The sequence below is a fragment of the Triturus cristatus genome, chromosome 11 (genome assembly GCF_964204655.1).
Source record: "Triturus cristatus chromosome 11, aTriCri1.1, whole genome shotgun sequence".
In the NCBI taxonomy this organism is placed as follows: Eukaryota; Metazoa; Chordata; class Amphibia; order Caudata; family Salamandridae; genus Triturus; species Triturus cristatus.
The window spans coordinates 1,165,426,145-1,165,443,597 of record NC_140594.1 but is presented as its reverse complement, the minus strand read 5'-3'; the positions used below and the strand labels follow the sequence as shown (position 1 = coordinate 1,165,443,597).

Sequence of the window (17,453 nt, the reverse complement as noted above, 5' to 3'; positions counted from 1 at the left end):
TCAATCCAACCCATCCAGGTTAGTACCAAATAATTTAGATTAACCGCTTGTCTCAGATGAAATGATTTCTGTGGTCTGATGTCATCGATTAACTTTGTAGGTTGGTAAAAAATAGTCCAAGGGAAGGGAAGCGATTATACGTTAGTACCAAATAATTTAGATTAACCAGTGGTCTCGAATTAAGTGATTTCTGTGGTCTGATGTCATCGATTAAATTTGTAGGTTGGTAAAAGATAGTCCAAGGGAAGGGAGGAGATGGAGCTTGTGGAAAATGTAGTAGCCCTAGTCCTGCTAAAAACTGTCTCCACAAACTGTGGGGCTTTAAAGGACAGGACCTGATCTAGTTCCCAGCCAATTTAAGGACGCATTTCTTAATGATGTCCAACTATCCTTGCTGTATACAGGTAACGTGGGTGCATTTGCAAAGACTATCACATACAGAGTAGCGACTGAAGGGGGATCCAGAAAATCAGTTATCTCTTCCTTAGGCTCTCAGAAGCGATCACTGGTAAATGGGGTGACTGTGACTATTCGAGAATTTTTACCACCATCCATTCCCCTATTAGACTTGTTGGGACCTGTTCTCTCTGTGATTTTGGATACATGCATGGTCAGGAGGGGGCAAGGTAGGACCCAGAGATACGTTATTGTTAAATACGACATTAGTTGAAGCCTCATTTGGGGGAGGGCAGTAATGTGTGATGCATTTAATGTTCGGTTCGCCCTGTTACAATGGTATTCAACAGATCCGGGCAGGTATTAGATTTAGTTTCTACTTGTGTTAGGTGAGTGTGTAAAGACTTCAGTATATTTTTACATATTGTTCAACGGATTTGAGTGTCTTGCATAGAACATCGAGTTTACTATTAGTTAGATCACTAGGGTCCAGATTAATTTCAGCCCGAACTGTTGCTGTTTGATTGGGGCACTTACTTTGAGTGTTTAGTCGCTTGTTCTGAGTTTCCGCCTTGGTAGGGCCAATATTTATGGGGCGATTTCAGGGCTTTCTAATACTTTTAGGTGGTGGTGGGGAATTAGATTTGGATGAAGAAATAGTTTCAGAAATGTATTGAATACACCCATTATCCCCTTTTCCCCATTGTCCTTTGTTAGGGCACTACCTTTACTGTTATTTATAGGGTATTCTATATCATTAGTGGGGGCATGAGTCAATGTTGTCGGAGCTGTTACACAGTCTGCGTATGTTAGCAGTGTTTCTTCAACAGAGGAAATTTGCTTATCAATAGCCCCCATAGCTCCTCTGATGTACTTCAATAAAGATAGTCAAGATTTGTCTGGGGTTTGGGACTTGCTGGCAATGGCAAGATGTTTCCTCTTACCCACACTCAAAAGGTATATAAACTAATACCTTATATACCAGAAAATCAAGGTGCTCAGGAGCAAAATGAAACAACAGAGCAAAGTAACTACAAAATATTTTCTCCCCCCCCCCCTTTTAAGGCCACATCCAAGTTCCAGAATCCTCTAGTAGGCTAATGTCAGCAAGCGCTTTGACCCCTAACTCTTCAGAGAATTGCTGCACCGTACCCTTTAATCACAAATGTTCATAACAATACGATAGTTAAATCTCGATATCACGTTTCCTCATTCAGATGAATTACAGATCGCAGCTCGTGGAGTAAAAATCAACGGATCCACTACTCTTTGTCGACAATGCACAACAGAGAGTCCCAGAGTGTGGCGAGGAAATCGCATAAGGAAGATAGAAAAAAGTATGTTTCTCTTAATGGAGCAAATGACAGGGGGGTGGCACAGCCTGGCCTCTTCTGGTCTCTGACGGGCACAGACAAGCCCGCTCTTGGCCCGGTCTTTGCCTGGGCAAGCACCCGGACATGTTCCGTGCAGCGGGAACTCCCAGCAGCTGGAATTGGCAACTCCTGGCGCTGGCATGTGTGCCGGCGGCTTTCTGCCCGCAAGGGATACTGGGGCTTGTGATTCTGGCCCCACCGCAAACCACAGAACAGAGCGTTTACTCAACATTTAAGTGCTCAGGCAGAGCAAACAGATGGGCATTCATTATTTGTCTAAATGTTTCTTCCTGGCACATTGATAATATTCTGTTAAACAGTGTGCTCTTCCCACTGCATTGTAATCAACTGTAATCAATTGAGTTACATGCAAATGCCAGAATGTGAACCTCATACATTACTCCCTTTTCTTCCCATGCCATCTCAAGCTGAGCTCTGCAAACTACCCTTAATTGTTACTTGCTGTAGCTTGTGCTTGTTTTAGTGCAATGGCAATGCATTCATGTGATTTGAATAAGCTGTAATTCTTTCGTTTGTAGCCCACACACCTCCACATCCATGAGGAACGTCCCAACACTGCCCCAATTTAGAAAACAGTTGAGACTTACCTGTTTAAAGACCACTTCATCACAAATGCATTAATAGTCCACAACAAACCCACATCTCCTGCTGCTCATTGAGTGTACACTTCTCTTTTACCTTACACTGCTCCCCACTGCCTTTTGGCTGGGTTCACACTTTAGAAATTCCATGTACATAAATATCTCTTTCTTAATACTCAGCCCATTCTTAACACAACTTAATGAACAGTTATCTCTAAACTGAAGATTTAATAGTATTGGTAGAGTTATAAGTTGTTTTGTTGCATGTCTGTCTCTCTTGTGGTGAGGAGTCAGAGGGGTCTGCAAGGGAATCCTGTAAAATGTCTAATTCTGAAACACATGCTTGGTGAGCTAGCTGAGGTGCAGCTTGGTTCTCATATAGTCACAAAAACTTGTGAATCATGCGTAACCTATTCTGTATTATATTTATAGCTGGCGCAATCTGTGTATGGAGAGAGGGGAAATGTGCGATGACAGGTAACCTATATGACAATGGTGTCATTCAAAAATATAAAAGGAACATGTGGAATAATAATGCGTCGGTTCATTATAGTTTGGCTCAGATTTGCTAGATGGTCACGCAGGCCAGTGCAGCAGCCCTACATGCTGCACTGCATGAGATAGACATAGCAGGAGAGGGCCAGATGGCACTCTCACCCCCTCTCCCTGGTGCCAGTGCAGAAATGTGCTAATGTGTGGCATGGCACACCTGTGTACTATAGTCACGGTTGTCTTCAGAGTTTAGGATAAGTTTTGTACTGGAAGGTACAAAATACTGTGCTTAAACTTATTTTGAACCTTTTCCCACTTTGCATGTGGGCTGTACAGTGCAACACACATGAGAAGTTGGAAATAAAATAAAAATAAAAACCTATCTCTGTCATATTGCTGATTTGAAATTATCTCAGCAATCGGGCAGCCCATCGGCATTACATCGAGCTTGAAGGAAAACCCTTAGAAAATGTGTCTAGCTACAAATACCTGGGATACTACGGTGACAATAAACTGACTCATTGTGAACAGAAGAACTATATGGCTCAATGGGCAAACGCACTAACATTTGCCCAGAAGTCACTGGCAAAGAAACTGGAGGGCCCGTCATTCAGACCACTGAATCTGGGAATGAAAGCTAAAATGCTCCCAACCTTAACGTATGCGAGTGCCGCCTTTACGGCAAAGATGCAACTCTTCTTAATAAATTGGCAACTAGTATTTGTGATTAATGGAAGATCGGATGAAGATTCTCCACTCAAATACCTTTCTAACGGCCTGAGGTCACAGTCGACAGTCGATTACACGATCACAACGCTACCATTAATGCCACTCCTTGCTCGCTTTTACATTGAATTCACCTCGCTGAGCGACCACTGAATTTAGCACATTGTCTTTAACCTGAATCTGTCAAGATTTCAAGCCCCTAAATCTCAGGAAGGCACCTTGAAGACAATAAACCTAAAACGAATCACCTGGTCAAGCGGAAGCAATCAGCAGCAATTCACAACAACGAAAGTGCAGCCCGTTGAGTCTATCGAAGCAAACACCAACATGGCACAGGCATGGCCTCGATCTCTGATTGATGTACCAACCGTAATGGTCAAACCTCCTCACAAGATCTCTTGCTTCAACCAACACAGAGGATTACCACGTGAGGTACAAACATTAAGAAGAGACTTAAATAAAACAATAAGGAAACTGCAAACAAAAAATAGTAATGACGACGCATGCGATGTATTTGGGAAGCAGAGAACATTTTATAAAAAGAAGCTATGGGAGAACAAAAGATCAAGTGAGGACAACTTCTGGGTAAAACTATTACACAGCGCAAGAAACCACAACTCATACAAATTTTGGCAATCAATAAATGAATTTAATTGGCCAAGGAACACCCTAACATCAAACGTGCAGGAACAGGAATGGACAAATTATATAAATCAGAAATTTGGAATACAGCACTACACTTCCCAACAGTCACACACAGAGCAGGTTCACTTAACTCATCCCCAGCAACCATGTTTCGTCGACCAAATCACCTTTATAAAAGCGACAAACGAGATCCTCGGCCTAAACACGGAACCACACACAAACAACTCCCCTTACTCAGCTGATGCAATAAAAAGCCTTATAACCCAAAGCAAAAGAGATGGAGCCCCGGGAACCAATGGTATCCCTCAAGCCTTTTTGAAACATGACGCAGATTTCTGGAGCTCCACCCTAGAGAATTTATATTCTGAAGTTGAGCTCTTGAACCAACTCCCGGAGAGCTGACAAAGATTTATTTTTTCACCAATATACAAAGGGGGAGAAAGATTAAACCCATCCAATTATAGGCTTACCGCATTGCTAGATGTCGAATCAAAATACCTTGCCTCCCTGATCCTGGAAGATCTAATTAACTCAATCTGATTCTGGCAAATCAAATGGGCTTCAGTAAAGGGATAGGAACTATATCTAACATTTTATCCATCTCCTTAATTGCAGAGATTTTAAAAAAAAATTCTTTTAGCTTCCTCAAACTGCTTCGCCAGCTCAAATACGCCTGGAATTTAGCCTAATTAACGAAACACTGGGCCAATGCTACTCATCAATAAAAGTTTGGTATTGCATGAAACAAAACGTGGAGAATTCTAGCCTTAATGAGGCACTTAAATCCACTTGCACTTTGGACCTTTGAAATAAAAATCTGTCCTTTATAACATTTAGGTTAGCACTAAACAAAGCTGCAAAACTCCATTCTCTACTATTGGATATAAAAGTACTTTTAGTCAAAGATCTCAATCCTGGACTGTACTCAACAACTATAAAGTCCTCAAACCAACGGTCTATTTAGATCTAACTTTTTCAGCCCATTTAAAAAAAAAAAAAACTAATGGCATTACGCTTTGGAAATTATCACTCACTATCAGACGCACCAAGGTGGAAAAATATTAGCTTAAAAACATGTCGCCTGTGTGGTAGTCAAAAGGAAGATCTTATCCACCTGATATGTTTCTGTCGGAAACTTCATCCAGCACGTGTCACTTTATTAAAGGAAGCCTTCCATATTAGAGGAATACTATCCTGCAGGTCCGCCGGCGGTTCTTTGACAGACACATGCGGTGCCAATAAAAAAGGCACCGCAATGGGAATGCAAAAGCATGTTCCTGCAGGGCATGGACTGTTATGTCCATGTACTGCAGGAACTGAGGGTAAACATTTGTTTCATCCCTGCCACAGTTTTCATGGCGGGCTCACATCCATGAAAGCCAATAAAAAAGGCACCGCAATGGGAATGCAAAAGCATGTTCCTGCAGGGCATGGACTGTTAAGTCCATGTCCTGCAGGAACTTAGGGTAAACCTTTGTTTCATCCCTGCCACAGTTTTCATGGCGGGCTTACATCCATGAAAACCGTGGCGGAGAGGAAGCTCGTAATTTGTTTGGCCGGGACGTATCAACCACGCCTAGCATATTGCGGCCTCAAGACTGACACAACACCACCAGGATCGAAGGATCCCTGGTGGCAGCAGCAGCCCTATGGCAGCCAGACTGCCCTACTTGTTATAGGACGGACGGACCATCGGTGCGGATGTAGCTGCACAACCACCATGAGTTTGGCAGACCATTGGACCGCCAACCTCATACTAAGGCCCTAAGTGTCTGCTTTTGCAATCTTGAGGGAGAGAGATTACACTCTAATACCAGCCAAGGGTTCAGGAACTTTTGGGCACTACTTGGTGAATCATGAGTCAATCTCCTAGAAGCCACCAGAAGGGTCCAGGGCAAATCCAGTTGGAATCGGTCAGCAGGGCTATTCTTTGTTGCAGGCTTCTTGCAGCTTTTCTTCTTGGTGCTTTCGAGAAGGCTTTCCAACTAGCCCTTGGAGTACACTCTTCTGTCCAGGGTTGAGTAGGTCCAGCACTCGGGGTTTCTCTCCATAGGTAAACAGCAACTCCGTCCTTCTTCTGAGTTCTAATCTTTTGGCTCAGAATGTGCAGTCCCTCTGTTTTCCACAAGTCCAGCAGTGTTCTGAAGATGGTATCAATGGGTGGCACTTTTCTGACTGGCCCTAGTAGGTGGGCGAGGCTCCCTAACAAATTGGGAAAAAGTTCCCTAGGGCAACCCTGCCCTCTTTTACATTATTTCATAGATGTTGACCCTATACAATCCCATAATGCCCTTCTATGCCAAAATCCAACATGGCAGAATCTTTCTTCCCTTGGCCAAACCTCTGTGTGCTGTGAGGTGTGTCTAGAGAAATCAGCGACTGCCCCTGCAAAACCAATTCTGGGGTAGGTTCCACTCCCGCTGGGATTGGTGTCACTCTAGCTACTTAGACAATGGCAGGCCTAGAGGTGAGTTACATCTGCCTGTGATCAGCGCTGCCCCTTCCAAGGTTATACAGTTAGTGGTCACCTCTCCCAGACCATCCTGTCAGGAGGTCACACCTCCTCCCAGCCAAGGCCCGTTTATTCCCCTTCCAAAGAGCAATGCATGCCTCCCAGTTTGCTGCCAGCTGCCTTTTGGGGATTATCCCTGAAAGGACAACTAGAGGCTTTTGGGAACTGAATGCGAAATTTCTAAAAGCAGCATTTAAAAAATAGTTATCTGACTTTTCCATCAGATTGGGTTTTATATTCCTGTTAATTTGGGTCCTTGAATCATTGTTCTAGCTATTCCGAAATGGTCATTTGGTGTTACAATGCAACCCAGTGCTTTTCTATGGGACCGCCAGTCTTGCCACTGTGAAAAATTATATTGGAGATTTTTTACTGCCAGGATATGTAAAACTGAAGTACACATGTCCTGGTTTTTGAATTCAGTTCACCTTCCTCTGTGGGCACCCAAGACCTACCTTCGGGGTAATTTATAGGGAGTAAAAAGAAAAGTGTGATTTTGATAGGGGAGTTGCACAGGATCCTCTTTTAGGGCTCGGGCAGGGGAAGGGTATTTTTTAGAAGGGCTGCGGCTATAGAGATGTGGTCCACTTTTAGGTCTCAGGGCAGGGACATTTTTAAAAAGGACTGTGGGCCGGGGGAGCTGTGCAGGGGTGCGCTTTTAGTGCTATGGGGAGGGGTAATATTTATTAGGGCTGAGGCCGGGGGGGTTCGTGCTAGAGTCCGCTTTTAGGGCTCAGGCAGGGGAGGGGTATTTTTAAAAAGGGCTGGGGACACACATATGCCTTTAACATTTTAACATTCATGCTTTTACAATGAAATTCATTGTAAAGGCATGTGTCTTAAATGGAGGCATATTCGTTTTTAAAACAATGCGTGGTAAAGGTTTTGTGTGGTAATGGCATTCGTGTTGTAATGCAAGCGTGGTAAAGGTATGTGTTGCCATGGAATGTATTGTATCATCATGCATTCATTTTACATATCACTGCAAAGTTTTCTGTGTTATTGCCAAAGGAATTTACCAGGATGTTTCCACATGATAAAAGTACATTGGAAAGTTCTCTTTAGTAAATAGCTTTAAACTTCTGCTTGACAAATATTAAAGATGGATGGTGTTTAGTTTTGTTTTCATAGTGCAGACATTTAAATTATCTCTGCTCTGCTGTCGGCTCAGGAAGAGATTCATTGTGCATTATAAGGAATAAAGTACCCCCCACCATAAATAAAACTGGAATCACAAGTCAGCTCTGAGTTAAATAGCCATGAAGGTATATTAACACATATACACGTACCATGACAGACAGAACACCTGCTTTCTTTGCCACTGGACCCTATTACGCAATTTGATAATTTGCAAAAAGACTCAATTAAACTAATAGCACAGAAAAAGACAATGCTGTTTTAGAAAACTTACCAGTTTGCAGAACCACAGCTCTCGCGGGGCCGGAACCAGATGTCTTGCTCTGGATGAGGTTGGTGCCACAGAACAGGATGTGCCTCTTATAGTCTTCTCCACTGTACTCCTTCCAGGGCATGGAGCTGTCTGCTTCGGGTAATGGCATCTTTGTGACTGGAACACTCTCCCCTTTTAGGAAAAAGTGTGCTTCTGCATTACTTTCTGTTTACATACCTCTGGCAGAAAGAACAGATTCTCAAGAGTGAGTCAATCTGACATTTTAAACACAGCTAATGTTCCTCAGTTTTTAAAATACTTACATAATTGGGTTGAGTTAACTCTGCCACAAAGCCATCTCCCTTTCACTTGCTTAATAAATCAAAATTAATATTCCAAGCTCTTCAATGATGAAGAAGGGTAAACAGAGCGATGTAAGGAAATGGGCCAATAGTTGCGTATCCTGCATTTGCCCTCCACTGGGAACCCAAACACCCCATTGTAACGCGTGACTCTTACTTTGTAATGACATTGCATAAACACCCCATACCACCTAAAGGGGTCAAGTTCATCAAACCACGTGTCAAAAATCACCATGTCAGGCATAAATGCAATAATCATTAATAATAATGAATTAAAGCACTTATTACAGGTAATAAAACATGTACTTTGGTCACGAGTGGCCGTCAACATCAGTATTTCAATCAAGCATTTACAAGAAAAATATGGATTCGCATGAGCCTGTGTGCGTTTTATATATTTGAAGTAAGGAAGACGCAATTATAAAACTAGCCTTATTAGGGCATCACATTTTTATCACAAACTACATGTAACCATAAACTTTGCTCGGCTGTTCAACAAGGACATTTCTTTCACCCCTTTAGGCCCCAGTAATTGCAGCCGTAAATGTTTCCCCTAGAGAGCGCTGCACTCCCAGCTGAAGGGCACATACATACTCCATCCTTGGGAGTGCTTGGTCATGTTATTTTGGACCCTGCAGGCTTAGGGACAGTACTATTTAGACTCTTTAGGGGAAGCCACATCACTCCAGTAGCTCCCCTGCACTCTTGAGGCATCCTTGGTGGTGGCCCTGCCACCCTGGGGCCACCACGAGGGAAAACACTCTGTCAATGTGTGGAGCCCTGCAGGCCATTATGGGGCGCTCCTCGGGAGAGCTGCCAGTGTTCTTCCTACTCCCCCCCCCCGCTGTGCTGCCTCCCACCACGTTGTTTTCTCTTTTCTTTGGAGGTGCCCAGCCCCACCCGAGCACTCAGAAAGCAGCACCTCATTGGGGCAGTCCTGAGAACCCATCCCAGGCGGCCCCCAGCCAGCTCCTAATGCATTGGCTCCACTTCTGCATATGGCGGCAGAAGCCCACAGACTGTTCTTGCCTGCCCGCTCCTGCGGGCAGGATGAAGCCTTGTGTGGTGGCCGCCCCCTCCCCTCGGAAACAAGCACGGTGAGCGGGGTCAGGCAGCTACAGATGGAGGAAGTGAGGTGGCTGTCCCCATTCCTCCTTTTTCGTTGTCTAAATTTAGGGATCCCAGTGTGACTTCTCAGAGGTGCGACAGTGCTCCCCGCATTGATGCAATGGAGGGAAGGAGTTGAGGATCATGGGCCCCATCTGTGAAATAGGGCCCAGGAGTTGGGATCCCCTGGTCCTCTTAGTTCTGGGGAGAGGGCACCATGTACACCCCCTCCCAGGGAAACAGTAGGTTTCACTCCTTCCGTCGACCCCTGGGCCCTGAGACACCCGGGGTGGGGGTTTGCATCAGCTGGGAACAGAACTCCACATGCTCCAATCAAGGGGGAATCAAAGGTCAACATTTTTTCCTGATTATCTCTCGGGCCTCGTTGGACCAATTTGTATTTTCTTGGGCTCATCTTTCTCCTAATGGTGAGCTCTAGCCACCTGAAGCATTTTCCTTAGACCACCTGGCACTTTAAGGTGGCAAACTTTGTGGGGGCTAGTTCCACTGGCTCCCTGCGCCAGCCTTTGTCCTTCGTTTCCTCTGGGTCTCTCTGTTCCTTTGTGCAGAAGCCCAGTCTTTCTCACAACTAGTCCTCAGTGGATGTAAGGGGAACAGCTTCCCTAGTCTGAGGGATAGCCCCAAAGGTCCTGGTGTCAACAGAAGTTACAGGCCTTAGCCCAGATGGCATCAGGAGATTCTTCCTTCCAAGTGTCCATGGCTGCTGCCTACATTCCAGGTGTTCAGCAGAAAATCACAACCAAGAGAGCTCTCCCTCTTGCGCAAGACCTTTTACATGGGGGTGGAAGGTTCCAGCAGTGCGGCACCACTGGCCTGTCCTGGGGTGCCACATCACCTCTCCGCCCCTGTCCCTACCTAGGACAATTCAAAATGGCGTCACCAAGGAGTCATTTGCCACATCTGCTCTGGGGCCTCAGTTACGCACCTCGTTGACATCACTGCCAGGGACTTTTCCAGTAAATCTTCAAAGGGACTCCACTCCTGTGTTGGCTTCAGAGGCCTGGGGTTCCTCCTTTGTTTAGTGGGCAGGGTCAGGTCCATCCCTGGCACAATGCGACAGTTGATTGATCAATGCAGACTTTTCATCCTCACCCATTTCCTCCAAAGGAGCTGCGTCAAGTACTGTTAATTGCTCCCTTTGTGTGGGGTGGCCTTTGTTCCTGCTACTGGAGAGAAATGTAATTAACTTAGCACAGCAGAGTAACAAAAGGCCAGGGCTGTTCGTTGGAGCGGAGCCAGAGAAATATGACATTCCTGGATGACCCAGAAGCTGTACAGATATCTTTTTGGAACTTGCAGATTTTTTTTTCTACACATTTTATGCCCCAATTCCAGGTGTCACTGGTCTCTGTGGGCCAGAGGGAGGCGAAGCTGCACTCTAAGGCAGCCCTCCCCATATGAGTATAATGGAGTGCCAGTGCAGACAAGACAGTAAACCACACTGACTGTACTTATGAGTGTACACTAACATTATGGGGCCTACCCCTGCTAAATATCCAATAATGCTGAGTTACTTCTGTGCCAGACTACTTGTGCACAGTTACCTGGATGTGCACATCAGGAGTCTTCCAGGCGCAGCCCTCACATGTGTGCACATGTAACCAGCCAAGTGCTCCTTACCCTTGCTGCATCGTAGCAGACTTATCTTAAAAGGCGGACACTAGTGGTAAACACGTGCAGTCCTTTTACCACGAGTTTACTGTGGGTGCGTCACAAGGTATGAGGCTCCTCCACAGTAGAAGTTTGAAAACCAAGTGATCAAAAAGCAAAAAAATCTAGGTGGATTAGATGGGTGGAACCCACCGGCGCGCAAGAGAGAATGAAATTGGTGAGATAAGAGATAAAGAGAGGGGGGCACGGATAAAGAAAAAGAGAACAAGAGCTAGAGACAGACAAGTGTGGAGAAATTAAAATGATGGAAAAACAGAATGCTCTAGATAAAATGGAGATAAAAAAAGAGTACCATCGAATGGAAGAAAGGGCAAGGGTAGCGATATGAGACAAAGACTTGCAGGAAAGCAATGGAGAAAGAAGAGTATAGAATGAGAATGTGAGAGAGAGAGCACGCGCGAGAGAGAAGTGTTACATATTGGTGCGCTTTTATTACACAGAATGCAGTAATATGAAATAGCTTTTTTTCCTAAAAATGCATAGTATTTCCTGGGTCAGTAAGTATGGTTTCATTATAAAAATAACAGGAATCAAACCTGCAGAGCCTTACTGGTGCTAGGGCCACTGGGGTCAGGGGGCAGCAGAAGAATAAAGTATGGGGCAGGGTTAGCTAAAGCAGGCAGCCACAGGGCCACATATACATTTCCACCTACTCAGAGCATGTGGCAAATGCATGTGGTAAAACCCCAAACAATGACATATTCTCTGTGGTTTGACAACTGGAAACAGATTAGCCCGAAAACGGAATTCCACATTCCATGGGGTTCTCCTCATAATTGCATGGCACTGGGGCAATGTTTCAAGGTGGCAATGGTAGAATGTCATGCAATATTACCATTTCCCCCAGTACTGCACAGTTCAGAATCGAGTCATAGAGGGTCTTCGGGTCAGCCCTGTTCGGTGTGTTTGAGTGCCGTTAGCATGTTGCTTCTCCCCATGACAGTATATGTAAAGGGGCACCATGGTAGACCATGTCTGCCATTGGCACCATTACCCTGTGAATAACAACATTTTTTGGAACACATGTGCATATGCACCTGACAATCTCACAATAAGTGCGCCTCAGTATCTGGGCTGGTGACTGTCCTTTAGTTTTCAATGTTTTCCTTTTACTGATCCCATTTAATCTCTCCTTATCTTTTAAAACATCCTACAGCTCCCCAGATAGTCCTACTGGGACAGTCAATTGCAACTCATTTTATCTGCAGTGTGCTTCCTCATGTGAGGCCCAACATTCTAAACTGTGCGGCCATCTTGGAATTATTTTGTCCATAGCGGATCATTATTTTACCATCCCAAGATGGACACCGTGCTTAGAAGCATTATGCTGACACCTTTGAATCAGCACAACAGTGAAACACTATATGCTTTATTACTCAAAGATAGTCGCTCAGTGTTTACTGAACAGCCCTTTAGAATGGCATTGTGAATATTGTATCATTGTTTTTACTACTCAAAGTAAAATATTGTTTTTAAACATGGCAGTCATGCTGGAATTAAAAAAAAAAAAAATAATACACTTTGAATAATCACATTGCAAGATGACCGCCCACTGCTATGTTTAATTTTAAATTGCAACATAAGCTGGCAAGTTTCATTTGTGATATGTTTTCTTATTTTATCTATACTCTTGTATTTCAGCTTCCATGTGCTTGTTGAGTTTGTGTGTCTGTTTTACTGTGTATGGTTAAATTGGTGAATGCAAGAATGAGTAAATGGATAATGAATGGATGAATGAGTGCAAGGATGAAGGACAGAGAGCATGCATGATGACTTATTGTGTGCCTAAACTCACCAGTAACTGAAGAGGCACTTTCAGTATCAATCGAGATCAATAGGCAGTGCTAATTCTTCTGTGTTGTTTTTTTACCCACTTTGTTTTCCATTTTTGTAGCAAATTAATTTTGTTTTTATTTATTCATACACTTTGCATCCTTTTTAGGCCATCTGTAGGAAATTAGACTTTTCTGCAAGATCGCCGGATTGCCACATTTATTGGGTCCTATTTTTGCTGGTTTTAGAACTCTGTGCAATTTAACCCTGGTCATCAGAAACAAAGTGCCTCACACAATTTAAACATGGTTTCATTCACTTTACCCTGATTGGCACTTTGATACTTTCTCTAATGACACAGTACATGGTGCGGAAATACATCCATGTCCTGGAAAGTGAAATAATGCTTGTGGACTGCAGCACCTATTGTGCCATCCACTACAGTGGCAGTGAAATATGGCTTGTATCCTGTGTACCCTGACAGCAAAAAGCTTACATCCTGCAGCCTTGACAGGTTGAAAATATGGGTTTAAATAGTAAATGTCGTCCCTAAGTACACCTTTCTGCCCTCAATGTAGGGTACCACATATTTAGGAGTTGGGCTGATGTGATATTGCAAATGGCATAGTCTCCCGGTGACTAGGCCCAAAATCACATTGCAACCATTCAGGCTATAACTGGCACATAGAAAAGTCAAAGTATAGTTTATGCAGTTTAATATAGAATGTTTTACCTGGACCAGCTACATACTCAATTCAAAGACACATTTTTATATTTTACAAAACTCTAATTAAACGGTAAAGTCACATTTTTATTAAATATATGGGAAACAAAACCTTTAGAAAGTTACTCTTACTCTGTCTGCAGCTGCTGGAGGCTAAATTGCATTAGCTGCCTGTGTGTCGTTAGTTGAATGCAAAAGATAAATAGGAGGGGTTTGGAACATCTCCGGAGCCAGGCAACATTAAATTGTGATTTATCTTCACTTCCCAAGATGTCAATCTGCACATACACTAGGAAGGAAGACTACACAAGGGCAGGTGTGTTGTTTTAATACATTCAACTATTTTATGTCAGTAGATTTGAATAAAATCAAGCAAGATAATGGAAAAATGGAAAATATGGTAGACCTGGAACAATACTTATAATATAACAGTTTCGCAATGTAAAAAATATTGAAGGCACCACCCCTCCAGATAACTTGTTGCACTGTGCTAATCTAATGAATGCGGGTGATTGGTATGTAAATATTTAATGACTATTCAGTGTGTCATACATTATGACAACAGTGCCTCTGATGCCACCACATCTGATCACCTTCAGAAGTCACATACTGGTACGTCACATCTGATGTAACCAATCCTTAGTTCTCTAATACTCCAAGTGAATCAACAATGAACAGAATACTGCACAATCAAGTATGCTTTGTTTTGGATTCTGATGCTTTGCCTTAGATCCTTGCGTTAGAACCCAATGGTGTCACCGGGGTCTTACGAGTTCAGGCTAACCACGTCTTAACCAGTATCAATTCACTCTGCAATGACTTCCACCATTACAGAGGCCCAAACTACACCAACCAGCTAGCACACAGCGACTATTAAAAAGGGAGAGCCCCCAACAAATCATACAGTTGTCTTTGAAGAATTGATTGTATTACATCTCCCATTGGCTCCTCTTTTATCTACTAATAACCACCGCCACAAGTTTTCCAATAGCAACATTTATATTTCACTGGTTTTGGTTATGGTCACATCACTGGGGTTCACAAATCACTTTCAAATGTGAAAATGTATATCATGTAAATACACAGACAGGAAATATTTTATGCCGTTATATATTGATACCTCTATGCAAAATAAATAACACTCACCTCGGCTGAAGTGAGGACCAAAAAACTTGTGTTCTGTGGGTTTTAGGGTTTTACCATATAACCTTGTAAAAATAGTGGTATGCCTTATTTAAGCTAAGGTTTCATTCTATATCTGTTTGAGTCAAGCAGGTTATATTAATTGCTGCAATAACTAATTAATTTCTGTGAAAAATGAGTTAATTGGATTTTAGCGCAGGGATTCTAATTGACTAACACATTGTAAAGGTTCTGAATAGCCCTACCAGACAAGGCAGGACACCGTACGCACAAGCAGGTGCACTAGCAGGGGAAGAGGGGGATTCTCACATTGTAACCCCTTTTATTGGTACAAAAAAAATGAGAAAATGTGACAGCAATAACTACTGTTCAGAAACCTAAAGAAAACCAACTGTACCATAGAAGAAGATATATATAATATTCATACCTGTAAGCATGCCTTCATCTACAATGCAACTTCCATTAATGAGTACAGCATCGCATGGCAAATAAAGCTTGTTTCCAGTCAATATTATCACATCTCCTGGGACTAAATTGTGCGATTCCACCTCTTTGCACGCTGCAAAATAAGAAAATATATTGTTTACACATTTCTGCTGTTATGGGTAGTTCATAACATGGAGCTGTGCCTATGCATCTTTAAAAAATAACTCAGACAAACAAATTGTTAACTTAAAGGGTGAAAAGTAAAACATTTCAATAACCATTCTATTAGAACTCTTGTTCTAGCTCCTCCTTATAATGTAATCTAATATTTGACACATAACTTAGAACTATGAATTGTTCAACAATGAAATCCATAATATCAAAACAAAGTTGGCACTGTCTGTAATAAGAAGAAAATTGCTGCACATACGTAATGAGCAATATTGTTTGAACGTCTTCATTGAAGATTACATTAGTATCATTTAAATTAGAATTCCTAGGTCTGTAATTATAGCAAACATAATTCCACCAACTACTAAAGCATGGATAGAAAACCAGTCAAATTATTTGCTCCAACTGTAGGAAGTAAAGATTGGTGGGAAGGAGGTAAAAACCAGTGTGAGGTCATATAATTCAGTTTAAAGAACACCCTAATGATTTCAATAATACAATTATGGACAGCACTCTTTGTGATAAACAGTCTACAGGATCCAGGTACTACATTTTAAAGATTGTCCCAACACGTCATACTGTGCACCAAGCATTCACCATGATCACAGTTTGACGGCCAATACTAGCATGAAATTGTGTATGTGGAAGCGACCACTCTCCACAGTGAAGAGGTAGGATAAGATCGGATCTTGCTTATCCTTGTGTTGCGTGCCCTCGATTTGGAATTGCACTTCCTGGTGAGGGACACATTTGTTACAGACTCAGCCATAACAGGCAAATATATTTTAAATGGAATTACATCAAATCGTTTCTTCAATGAACTAAAAAATTAAGGGGGTAAAAAAGTGTCCCTCTGTTTAGGGATAAGGTTCGGATCAGTTGAATTTTGGGTTATCGTTGACATCTGATGTTATTGTCTGTGTTTTGCATGTTATTTATATTTGTTTAGCACATAATGGCCTTGGGTATTCTATTGGTGCTAGACAAGAAGGCCAAACTAAACGTAGGTGATACAAAGACGTTTTAGAAGATAATATTCAGGTTTTTAACTGGTTCTGGAAGGTGAGCAAATTTGAATGACTTCTAATGTAGAGTAACAAAGATTCCATTTAATCCCCCCCCCCCCGAAAAGCAAGGGACCTCCTGCCTGGATGCACTTTCTTAATCTTAGGAACATTGAGAAGGTGGGCCTAGCATGAGCTAGGATCTAGCAGGAATGTAGGAGAAGTTGGAACAATGACATGCAAAGCCTTTGAACAGAAGCAAAAACGTTTTTAAATCTTCTAAAATATAAATGTTTATCCAGTCAAAGCCATTTATTTTTGACAACTGATGTCTCATGCCAAATAAGTCCTTTAGTCCTCAAAGGACGTCTGTTTCGGAACCTTCCAATATTAAGGCACAACCTCATTTCACAATTACAAAGAACTCACCTCCAGTTTTCAGACTCACAGTGACCATGACGCTATTGTTTGCCGCAACCAATTTATGCAGGTTCACTGATTGCTGTTAGAGAGGAGCAAAATGTTACTATGAGCACAGTTATTTCACATTTTTTAACATCCTAGACAGATTTATAATCCCTTTCTAACACTGGACTTAAAATTGCATTCTAAGGTGGGGCATCAATGCTCCTCAAACGCCCATAAGAATCCCCGCAGTCCTTGACAGAGATTCAACACATCATCGGTGGATCATGTGCATCACTTTACTAGGAGCCAAAAATCTTGTTCAATAATACTAGAAGAGTGGTTCAACCTTAACTCACCTTTCTAACTCTTCTGGCTTGAGGACACTCAATGATCCTTAAATATTTCCTTATCTGTTGCCGAGACTTAGAGGTTGGATCTGTGACTGAAGAGTATCCAGTAATGGCATTATACCACAAGAAGACCTCAAAGCACCTGCGCCATTTTAAA

At 42.7% G+C, this 17,453-nt stretch overlaps 1 protein-coding gene across 1 annotated transcript in view; it reads right to left on the bottom strand.

Moving 5' to 3' along the window:
• Window positions 1–17,453, bottom strand: part of LOC146788644 (putative cation-transporting ATPase 13A4) — a 468,281-nt gene that overhangs the window by 249,483 nt on the left and 201,345 nt on the right. Inside the window, exons 8-10 of the mRNA XM_085635854.1 lie at window positions 16,968–17,040; window positions 15,365–15,496; window positions 8,158–8,328 (exon numbers count right to left, since the gene is read on the bottom strand). Coding sequence (XP_085491980.1) covers window positions 8,158–8,328; window positions 15,365–15,496; window positions 16,968–17,040 — 376 coding nt within the window. The remainder of the gene's footprint in view (window positions 1–8,157; window positions 8,329–15,364; window positions 15,497–16,967; window positions 17,041–17,453) is intronic.